Raw genomic sequence first — 12,193 nt, forward strand, 5'->3', positions numbered from 1 at the left:
TCTGCTAAAAGTCAGGTAGGATTTGGGTAGAGATTAGTGTAGATCAATTTGAGGAATATTACCATCTTAATAATGCCTTCTAACCCATTAACATGGGATATCTATTCACTTATTTACATCTTTAATTTCTTTCAACAATATTTTGTAGTTTTCAGTTTCTAAGGCTTGCACTTTTTAAAAACTTTGTTCCTTAGTATTCTTTTTGATACTATTGTAAATGAAATTATTTTCTTAATCCATTTTCAGATTGTTCATTGCTCATATATAGAACTATAATTGACTTTGTATGTTAATCTTATATCCTTCATCCTTTCTGAACTCATTTATTAGCCCCTTAGGATTTTCTATATACAAGATCATGTTATTTGCAAGTAGAAATAGTTTAATTTCTTCCTTTATAATGCAGACATGTTTTATTACTTTTCCCTGACAAATTGCCGTCCCTCATACTCTCAGGACAGTGTTGACTAAAAGTGGGAAGAGTATGTATCTTCCTTGTTTCTGGTCTTAGGGGAAAGCTTTTTATCTTTCACCATTGAGTATGATATTAGCTGTTGGTTTTTTGTGGGATATCCTTAACAGCTTGAGGACATTCCGTCTATTCCTATTTTGTTAGGTGGTTTTTATAATGAAAGGGTGTTGGATTTTGTTGATGCTTTTTCTATGTTGTGATGATCATGTGGTTTTGTCCTAATTTAGTTCTTTTAATATGTTGTTATATTGAATGGTTTTCTGTGTTGAACTAATTCTATATTCCCAGGATAAATGCCCTTTAGCCATAATATATAATCCTTTTTACGTGTTACTAGATTCAGTTTGCTGATATTTTGTAGAAGATTATTTCTATATTCATTTCTATATTCAAGGGCTATTGGTGTGTAGTTTTCTTGTGATGTCTTCGCCCGATATCAGGGTTGAACAAACATCTAAATTAACTAATGGATATCAATCTCTTGATGAATATTAGAAGCAGTAGTATTTGACTGTATTTCTCAGAAAGGGTTTTAATAAAACTTCATGACTCCCCAATCTCTCATTGAGAATCAACAATCTGGGATAAACTTAATCTTCCAAAATTTTTTCATTAAAACCAATTTAAGGAACCTGTGAGAGACTAGAAATATTGGCGAATGTCAGTTAAGGCAGTAACCCTGTTTGTTAGAAACTAATATTTTTTCATCCTTGCAGCTTTGCTAGCAATCTCTTAAATTCCTTTGCAAAAAAAAAAAAGAAAGAAAGAAAAGATTGAAATCCTATTTGCACAGTGACTTGGGTAACTGTAGATTGCCTCTCAGACCTTCCTATTCTAAGTTATATTAATATTGTCTGATGTATAACTATCAGTACCTAGTTGTCTTGTTTCTCTCAGCTGCTCTTCCCTTTTTTCCTCCTCAGTGCTCTAAGATCTGTGACTCCACCAGGGCACCCCTGGGGTTTGTTTCAACAGGGCTCTCATGGTATTTGCTTTGAGTACTGTCATATAGCTATTTACATATTTTCACACAATATGCCTGGGCTTGCATATGTGTTTTTCAGTGCTCTTCCGTTTATTGAAAAAACTTTTCCTAGGAACCATATGATAGGTGGAAAGGAAGTAGTAGGTTAGGGTTTGCAGTACTTTTCATGCGATTAAATTTATTTAGGTTTTAATCACTAAGTAATGCTGGACCACATACATGACTATTCTTTTATCGCCAACTTTGAGGAAATTGATTTAACCCAAAGCACCAGAATTATTAACTTAGTTATATACTGTTAAAATTTTAAGTTTCAGTTGGATTTAAATATTTATTAAACTAGTAGTGTATTCTCTGTCCAGGGGGAAAGCCTACTGGGAAAACTGCACTCATGTTATAAGATTGTTTAGTGGTATCAAACAAGAATAGAAAGGGGTGAATTTTTTCTAAGTACTACAATAGTAATTCATATTTGCTATTAGAGGAGAACAATTTTAGGTGGTATAGAACAGAATAAAGAAGCAAGTTAAACTCATCTATAACCCTGCTATCCAGAGATAAAAACTGTTTCCTAGATATCTTTTCAGACTTCGTAGTTATACATGTATAATTTTTTAAGTGGGATTATTGTTTCGCAACATTATGTTTTTACTTATTATGGACATGTTTCTGTGGTTATATAGGGCTACATCACTATCTTTAAAGACTACGTAATAGTCTTTTACATAGATCTATCCTAATTTAACTTAATTATAGTTTTCTACTGTGGAAAAATACCTGTCAGTCCTTTTTGGATTTAACTGTAGGTAAAGTATTCACATTAAAATTTATATGTCCTTTATTAATTAAAATGTCAAGTTAATTTTACTTAGATTTTCTTCTTGGCCTTTGTGATTCATCTCATATGTAGTAATTACCTGTCTATACTCTGCCTATTCATTATGCGTACAGCTATGTAACATTTTGAAGAACTTGAATATGCTGACCCTTCAATTTGGCATCATACATAGAGAGTATGAGTTTTATCAATAGGAAGCCTTGTTGAAATCCATATTCTATTTCTCAATTAAGTGATCTGGGTCCAGTCATATAACAGGTAGGTCTCACTTTTTTGTCTGAAAGCGTGCCCCACAGGGTTTTTATAATTGAAAGAGATAATGTATAGTTTACAAACAGTGTTTGGCATAATGTAAGTGCCCAGTAAATATTGACTCAGGAAATAAAAGGAGTTGTGGAAAATGTGAACCAGCAACCTAGAAAACATTTCTAAAATGTCTGTCAGGCTTAAAAATTGTGTAGCTTTTTCAGTCTTTTTTTTTTTAATAGCTTCTTTTAGATTGTTATTATAATGATATAGTTTGTAATAGGTTGTAAAATTATAGGAATATGAATTTATTTTCCTAAAATTTTAATGTTTGACACTTAAAGTGTTTCTAAAAAGTTCACTTCAAAAGATTTAATAAAAATATTTAAGCCCCTTTCTCCCTAAAAATATAAATCTAAAAAGGAAGGAGATATTTTTATTATAATTATATTTATTAAAATTATATTTGGCACAGGTAATACAGCAGTAAAATCTCATTGATTTGGACCCGCTGATTGAGAATTTAAATGCAGAACTGATGTGTATCTTTGTACTGTGAATCACATTAGTTTCTGAAGGGAAGAGAAATCATTTATCTAATGCCCTATTTACTGATGATAAAAGTGAGGTCCAGAGAAGTTGGAGTCTCATCTAAAGCTATGCAGTTGCAGAGTCAATGCTGAGACATGAGTCCTCTTGAATTCCAATCACTGGTATTTCCTTCCACTGTATCCATCTATGTAGAAATCATGGACTAAATCTTATCTACTCCCGTTGGAATAGTAACTCTGTAATATTAGGTAATCTGATTAGACATTAATTTATGTTGTGAGTATCTCTCGTTTAAAGTCATTTATTTCATAATCAGGTTTCACTGAGTATTTTTTAATGATGATAAGGAATAGTGAGGATATCTGCTTTTTTTTTTAACTTAACACCAATAGTAGTGATTTGGAAGGAGAAATGTTTTGGAGCACTTTGAGAACCAGACATTTTTATAAAGGAACTTTGGTCATATAAAAGTAGTTTTGAGGTGTACATTACTTGCTGATTATTCTAGGTTCTCAACTTTTATTTGCCCTGTAATAATGAAAACTTGGATAAGTTTAAAAATCCTTTTCCATGTAGTTTATAAAGTAACATGTTTATAATATAACACAGCAATATGATTTATTAACTTACAAGTTAGTCATAAAGTGAAAATCTTTTTTCTTTTTCTTTATATATTTATTATTTAAATGCCTGAATAAGGTGATAGTGATTGTGGTGGTCTTCATCATCATCATAACAAATAACCCTGACATTTATTAAGAATTTATTACATGTTATATACTCTATTATCTTAATAAAAAATGTTATTATTTCACTTAAAACTCACATCTCAGTTAGATCATTCCTATTCGTATACTCATTTTATAAATGAAGAAACTGAAGTGTAGAGGCATTTAGTGACTTGCCCGAGATCACATAGCTAGTAAGTTATAGAGCCAGTGTTTGAACATAGGTGATCCAGCTTCAGAACCTAAGTGCTTTGTTTGTCTTATATAAGCCATTGCTGTGGGGCATGGGGAGCCACCCAGGAAAGAATTATGTTACCAAGGGCTATCTTTATCATTGCCTCTCCTACTTTCTCACTGTTTAAACCCTGTTTTAAAAAACAACGTTAATTATTAGAACCATTGCTAGCAGAGACTTAAAATTAGGCCTCTGTCATTAGGTTTTCTAGATCCTACCCATTCTTCAAGACAGCTCAATTTCTTTCACAAAGTCTTTCGAAATTTCTTCAGTTTTTTTCCTTTTCTGAATTCTCACAACAGTGCAATATTTATTTTATAATTTTATTGACATTGCTTTTATGTGTCTTATCCTCCTAGAATTGTGTTTTAGAGTTGGACAAGGCCTTAAAAGTCTATGAACCCAATCTGAGGTTTTCTAATTCTTTCTACTAGGTTGAGTTTCTTGAACGGTATCAATTCAGTGTTTGCTGAATGTCAGAAAAGGATTAGCATTGCTGTTATCTCTTTATTCAACATGACAGTATTCATGATGCCATTTTAACAGCATAGATACGCTGTTTCAACTTCTGGTCAGTTTGCAGTTGTGCAAGTATATTGGTACACTAGTAGAAGCTCGTCAAATGGAACAAAATGGATATAGATGATTTGGTCAGGGTTGGAACGAACTTGGGATAGAGAAAACTTGAGTAAATAGTTGAAATCAGAGTTTTAAAACAAAGCTTTAAATCATAGAATGCTAAATCAAATCATATATAAGAGAATGGAATAAATGTTCCCTAAACACAGTAAATGTTGCTGAGCCCCTGCTATGTGCAGGACATTGTGATAGGCATTTAAAATATCTCCGTCAGTACTCACATGATATGTACCAGGAATTCAGGACCTCATAATAATACCTACATTTTACAGTTCACATACGTAATTTTCCACACAGAAGTACCCATAATGGTAAAGGAAAGTCAGATACCTTATAGGACCTGGGGATCAAATCTAAAGCAACCCCTAGGAATGTGATTTTTTTTTTGTCACCCCCTTTAATATTAAATATTGACAGGCATTTGAAATTGTACTCAAGAATATATTCATATTTATTTGACAGGTATTTGAAATTGTACTCAAGAATATATTCATATTTATTTTACTATAAGAAGGACGTTCCCCTTCTCCCCCAGTTGTTCACAAGAGAGAGATGAACTATGTTTTGCTTGTGAATTCAAGAGCCCTTTGGCACACTGCAGAATTCTCCCTCATACATAACCTGATCTTGAAACCATAGGCCTAAGGTTATTTGATCCCCACAGCGGCCCTGTGACCATAGGCCAAGAGCAGATTTGCTAAGTTAGGCTTTGTTTGACTCCTTACTATTAATAAACATTATATAACAGTGTAACACATTTAATCTTTTTTTCTTTGATAGCAGAATTTTTATGTTATTTATCTACTCTTAGAGGGAAGTAGCCTTTCAGGTAATCTAAAGGCTGTTTTTATCTATCTTCTGCTTTTAAGAAATTTTTGTTTTAAGGACGGCCAGGTTAGGTTGCAATTTAATCTTAAAAGTTTCTCAAAGAAAGCTCTCTTAAAAGCAGAGTCTTAAAACTCATTTGTGTAGTTTTTAGTTTTAATTTCTCAACATTTTTTGAATTGATTTTTCTGTAGCAAAATATATTTTTGTGTACTGCAGTATCTCATTTTAGTTGAGTATGTGTTGTTTTTTTTCTATTTGAATATATATCATGCATTGTATGAAGATGCAAACCACAAGATGATTTTTAAGAAAACCTGTTTTGGGTTAGAAGTTTACTATGCTGGACTTGAGAGATTTAATAATCTTACAGCCAGAATGATTTGGACATGTATGAAATAGATTTGCATGAAAAGCATTTTATAGTAAATAGAGATAGATGCAGGTATTATACTGATACACAGCATAGTGTGGGTTTAAAATGTAGCTTATAGAGTTAATCTTTCTTTAACATTTTAGGTTTTGGCTTTACTTTATCTAGACACCTTTTTATTTTTGTGGGTGAAGCAAATATAAATGTGCCAATCCAAATGAATAAAATAGTGTTCTAATTTCAGACTTCTTGTATTTTAATTTTTAGTGGTCGACCTCCTCTACTGGAGAGACATTAAGAAGACTGGAGTGGTGTTTGGTGCCAGCTTATTCCTGCTGCTTTCATTGACAGTATTCAGCATTGTGAGTGTAACGGCCTACATCGCCTTGGCCCTGCTCTCTGTGACTATCAGCTTTAGGATATATAAGGGTGTGATCCAAGCTATCCAGAAATCAGATGAAGGCCACCCATTCAGGTGAGATGTCTGGAAAACAAGGCACACTTTGGCAACACTGTAGAGTTACAGGCATGCATTTTTTACTGCTTAAAGATCATTGCAAATTTTTGCTAAATAGCTATACCAAAAGCACCTGCGTTTCACATTTCCTAAAGATCATTTAATAGGCTCATGATGGAAATGACTGGGTTTATATATCATTAGCTTAACTCTACTACTTGTTAATAATATTTATTAGAAGTAGATATTGGTTATCTGATTTTCCTTTAATGGAAACTGTATCTTTGATTTAACATGGTTAGGATTAGAGAGAGTTATCTTTTCTTTATTGCTTAGATTTTATGCTGTCTGATATTAGAAATAACTTTCTTTCCAACAGTTTGTTTTTCTGTTACGCTTTCTCGTCGTGCCTGTGTCGTGTCTTACCATTCCTTTTCTATCGAGTTTCTTCTCATTCCCTAGGCGTTACTTTCGTATTACCCTTTGGAGAGCTCCTTTATTTCAGCATCTCTGTGTCTCTAAACAATGAACTTCTGCCCTTATTTTCACACATGCCCACGACCACGGTGTGTCTAATTGCTAATGGGATGGACATTCTCTGTCTTGGGTCTTCTGCCCTCGCTTCATGCTCAGCATGTTTCCCCCCCTTTTAAAAATTGAAATATAATCACATATAAAATAGTTTTTAGTACATTCACAGAATTGTGATCAGCTATCAGCATCTAATTCTAGACATTTTTGTCACACCAAAAGACACCTCGTACCCATTAGCAGTCACTCCCCACCCAGCCCCTGACAACCACGAACTTGTCATGTTTTAAAGGAACCCCTTTTCTCAAACTTACCAGTTTCTATCAGTAGCACCACTGTTTTCCAAATTTCAGGCTCCCAGTTTTGATGTTAGCTTTGTTTTTTCCCATCTCAATTTAGAAAATAACTAAACTTTTTTGTTTCCGAGCTTCTTCAGTCTAGACCAGGAGTCCATAAACTACACCTGTGGGCCAGATCCATTCTGCTGCCAGCTTTTGTAAATAAAGTTTTATTGGAACACAGACATAACTCAGTCATTTACCTGCTTTCACAGTGTAATAGCAGAATTAAATAGTTGTCACAGAGACCATACAGAATTCAAAGCCTGAAGAACTTATTACCTGGCCCTTTTAAGAAGAAGTTTGCCTGCCTTTGGCTGGACTTTGTTACCAAATTGGCTTTGCGTTACCTCAGATTACTTTAACTCTTACAGATGTTGTCAGATGAATTTTTCTTAGATAGCACCTTTATCATATTTTTAGGGATAGGGGCTTTCTGTTCATTATGGGATGAAATCCAGATATCTCTGTCTTGTCTCTCATTTACCCTTCTAGGGTTTTATGCCCATTTCATGCTTCCCTTTTAGCTCCCCAGATACCCTAATCTATGATATGTTTTATTTGGTTCTGTGTTTGTTTTCAAGACCTAGCTCTTTGAAGGAGTATCACTAACTCTGGCTCAGAATGATCAGAGAATTCATTTCCTGTTGCACTAAGTATAACTTTGAAATGTTCTCTAAGTGTTTTGTATACGGGCGTCATTTTTTTCAGATAGGCTGTGTAAACATTTAAAATATTTTGGCAAGGCAGGTATCTATTTGGGCATGAATGAGTATGTAACTACCTGGAACATTATCCAGTTGATATTAATGGGTAAATATAAATTGATTTTCAAACTTTATGGGAAGGGACCTACTAAATTATTTTGCTTATTGTAAAGACTGGTGATTTGTTTCTCTCTAGCATTCTCTTCATATTGATGAAGTAATTATGTTACACAAGCTTGGGGAAGAGGTTAACATTTATGAAATGGCTATTACGTGTCTGGCCTCTTATGTACAGGCTTAATTTTCAGACAGCTCCGAGATAGTTGGTGTTGCTCTGTTTTACAGAGGGGGAAAGAAACTTGCAATTCAGTAACTTGGAATTTCAGCTTCAAAATGGCAGAGCCATATCATGCCACAAACCATGGATATGATTTTTTAATTGGTTATTTTGAAATACTTAAAAACATTGTCAAGCCAAAACTTCTAAATTATAATATAAATTTTATACATTGTTGGATTTTAAAGAAGGCTTTTTGGAAAAACTAGTGATTTTTATATTCTTTATTTCTTTAGAAACACTTTATTCTTAGCTTAACGGCTAAGTCATTATAAGTCATAGTCATTATTAAGTCAGTTCAGCCAACATGCCGGTTTAAGCCTTTTGGACAGATTTTTCAAGTTCTGCAGTCCCACTAGTGAAAATGATATTATCATATAGCTCATATGTAATACCTGTGGTCATTAGAAAAGAGCGATGACAGCGCTGGCAGTGCATTAATATCACAAAGATGCCAGTTGACTGAATGTAAAAACCCACAGGGCGTCACTGATAGAGAGCATTCCTTTGTGCCCGCTGGCCAGGCATCTTGTCTTCAGCAAGAATAAAAGCAGAATACCAACCAAAGTTTTATCAGCTGCTTTTCTATATTTCTCAATACTGCATAAATAAGTTAGTGCTGATTTAAGGGGCGATGTAAATCTTTGACCATTTTTAACTTGGTAATAACTTAGTATTTGTTGGTTAATAATGATGATCTGTGTGCTAGACCATCGTACTAGTAAAAATACATTCTTGGTCCTTAGCTCTTAATACTCTAGTAGGAAAAATGTACAAGTATACACACGTCCAAATTTCAGGGCTAGATATGGAAAATACTCTCAGAATAATATGTAAGAAAGCATTGTTAGAGTTACATAGCAGGGTTTGGGAAAGGGCGAAAAGAGGCTCATGTATGGGTGGCATTTGAGATGGGGCTGCTTGACTGGGTATGGTATCACTAGAGGTGAGAGGAGAGCATTGTGGATTGGAAAACTATGATCAACAAAGTCATTAAGTTTAAAAAGTGTTGATGAATGGCTTATTTTTGGCTGCAGCGGAGTAATGGGAAATAAGATTGGAAAGATTTAAGAGGACTCTGGTTGAAAAGTTGAGACCATAGAATCACAGAATGTTTGAGGCCGATGGGATTTAGAAAGACCTATTTCTCTAATTTTATAGAGTTGGAACTCTTTATATGAGAAGTTAAATGTCTTTTGCAAGGTTACACAGCTAAGTAATAGCAGGTCTCCTCTAACTCCCATCTGAGTTCAACCTAAATAGCACTGTCTAGGATAGCTGGAATAAAACTAATCTGCCATTGGCTGAAGGAGATGGATTAGGATGCACACAGATTAGAGACTTATTTGGAGACTGATAAGACTATTCCAGTTTGTAAATAATGAGCACTGAAACCAGAATGATAGCATAGTGAATATAGAAACAGACATATTTGAGGCATACTGCAGAGGTAAAACATGGAGAAAAGGGGTTATCAAAGAGGACTGCTCTTTCTAGTGTAAGTAAGCAATGTCCGCCGACATGGGGTGGTGGGGAGGGCCTGAATGAGGAGCTACTTCCAATGTGTACGGGACAATGCTCAATACTTCCGATTTAGCTCTACTCTGCCAAAACAAAATGGCTTCTTTGAAACAGTAACTAATGAAGCAGTTGCTTGCATTCCTGCCAACTTGACTTTTCCCCCCCATTAGAGTTGTCTTCTTAAATTTAACAATTCCAGCTATCTAAGTATAGATTGGGCATCTAAAAGGACAGCAACTATTACGTTTTACTGGGATTGCCACTGTTGTTTTGACAGCCGTTTCATAATCTGGGGCTTGACCTATTGGGCAGTTTCCCTTAAGGATTAGGCTGAGAGAGTGTAGTATTTGGAAATAAATAGGATCTTTGTTAGGAAAACTCGATGAGCCAACATAATGTCACCTTGAAGAAAAAACAAATCCATAATAACGATTGCCATTTATTGTGTATTTTTGTGTCTGATTTGTTAAGCATTTTATTCATTGAATCCTTATGATCTTCATTTTCTATAAATGAGGAAATTGAAGGTTCGAGCGAAGACTAACTTTTCCAAAGTTAAACAGCCAAATAAGTAGCAGAGCTTAAGATTCAAGCTCAGATCCGTCTGGCTTGAAAGCATATCCTTTTTTCCTTTGCTTGTCAGCTGACAGCACAAATCATGAAATATCCTTTGCTTGGTGAACTTTTACATTTTGCTTAATTTGGAAACAGAAGCCTTTTATAGTAGAATATTTTATTAATGTCCTTTATAGGTATATAATTGCTGAATGACAGGCATCCAGGAAAAATCACTTCAATCAGTGACAGTTATGATGTATTTTGGTTTCTAGGGCATATTTGGAATCTGAAGTTGCTATATCTGAGGAATTGGTTCAGAAATACAGTAATTCTGCTCTTGGTCATGTGAACTGCACGATAAAAGAACTCAGGCGCCTCTTCTTAGTTGACGATTTAGTTGATTCTCTGAAGGTAAGTGTATTTGCTTTTCATTTTTGACAAACCCAGAATTTAATATCAAAAGAGCTAGGAGTGTCTCATTCTATTTTTGTATATTAAAGTGAATGATAAGGATGTAATTAAATCATATTACAGTAAACCTGGGTTTCAAAATTCAGAATCCAATCATATATTTAAGATGGAGGAAAATACTTTTCCTTTTTATAGGAAAATAACTTATAAATTCATACTTATGGAAATCATAAAAATTGAGAAAATTAAAGGGAATTTTTGATGATAAGAATATTAGTAGATTTAATACTAGACTTTATTTTAGAGTCTAGCACTTAATTTCTTACCTCATCTTTGAATCATATATACACATAAGCTATTTCATATCTTGGCGTGTTTATTCTGGAAAAGCTTAAATATTCCGAAACACCTCAACTAATCTTCAGTTAGTAACCGTTGGAGTTTTTCTTTAGATTTGGACCTTACTACATAGCAGCTGTTAGAGTCTCACCTTGCAAATAAACTCTAAGTTCAGACTGACTCAGACCACTAAATAGTCATGTAACTTGAGCCCCAAGCACTGGGACTTTGAGACTTTAGTGCTTTTCCTTTATGTAGAACCTGCTATTTGTGTTTTGCATGTTATTGCCTGTGACTCTGCTTAAGATAGACTCATTTCCAATCTAAGCCTTTGTAGAAAGGTACTGTGGTAGTAATTATTATAATTTTTTCTTTTCCAAGAGTAATGCACTGGTTTGCAATTTATCGTGCAAGCCAAGGATAGCATAACAATAGGATGATTAGGCATTTGGACTCAGTGAAACAATTTCTGAACTGGTCAGAATAGGTTTAAATGCCCAAAATGCTTTTAACAAACATCTTAGCCTTAATAAGCCAGTAGATGGGCTTTATTCTTAGTTGTGTTTCTTCTCACAGTTTCTTTAAGACTTGGAACCCAGTTAATTACTAATGACATTAATGATAAATAATTCCATTTTCTTTGCTTACCTCTTTTGTTTAGAATGCTTGCATTTAGTGACTTATTCTATGCTTTGATGTCAAGTCTGTAAATAAAAAGGTCATGGTTATGTTATTTGGGATATTTGATTAACTAGTTTCAGAAGGAAACAAAAATAATTTGGAGTAAATGAAATAGAGTCATGTACATATAGAAGAAACCAGTTCCTTTTCATTGAAGTGATAATTGCTGTAGATAGCTTGACGGTTTAGATAAAACGTATGAAAAATTATTGAGGAGACGGTACCAGTGCAGTTTAAGATGAAGGGTTTGTGGGTGGAAATAGATTGAGAGGAAACAAATAGTGATTCAGAGCTTCAAATAGCAAATGGCAGTATCTGAATTTAGCAGCCAGAAATTGGTATTAGGGGATGAGTTCAAGTAAAGGCATCATGAACTTTGATGGTAGAGAGGCATTGTTTTTGTAGACGTACTAAAAATTG

The 12,193-nt window shown here is 34.0% G+C and overlaps 1 protein-coding gene across 1 annotated transcript in view; it reads left to right on the forward strand.

Moving 5' to 3' along the window:
* Positions 1 to 12,193, forward strand: part of RTN4 (reticulon 4) — a 70,621-nt gene that overhangs the window by 49,531 nt on the left and 8,897 nt on the right. Inside the window, exons 6-7 of the mRNA XM_023532836.1 lie at positions 6,161 to 6,368; positions 10,615 to 10,753. Of these exons, the coding sequence (XP_023388604.1) occupies positions 6,161 to 6,368; positions 10,615 to 10,753 (347 nt within the window). The remainder of the gene's footprint in view (positions 1 to 6,160; positions 6,369 to 10,614; positions 10,754 to 12,193) is intronic.

The sequence above is a fragment of the Pteropus vampyrus genome, unplaced genomic scaffold (genome assembly GCF_000151845.1).
Source record: "Pteropus vampyrus isolate Shadow unplaced genomic scaffold, Pvam_2.0 Scaffold91, whole genome shotgun sequence".
NCBI classification, from domain to species: domain Eukaryota; kingdom Metazoa; phylum Chordata; class Mammalia; order Chiroptera; family Pteropodidae; genus Pteropus; species Pteropus vampyrus.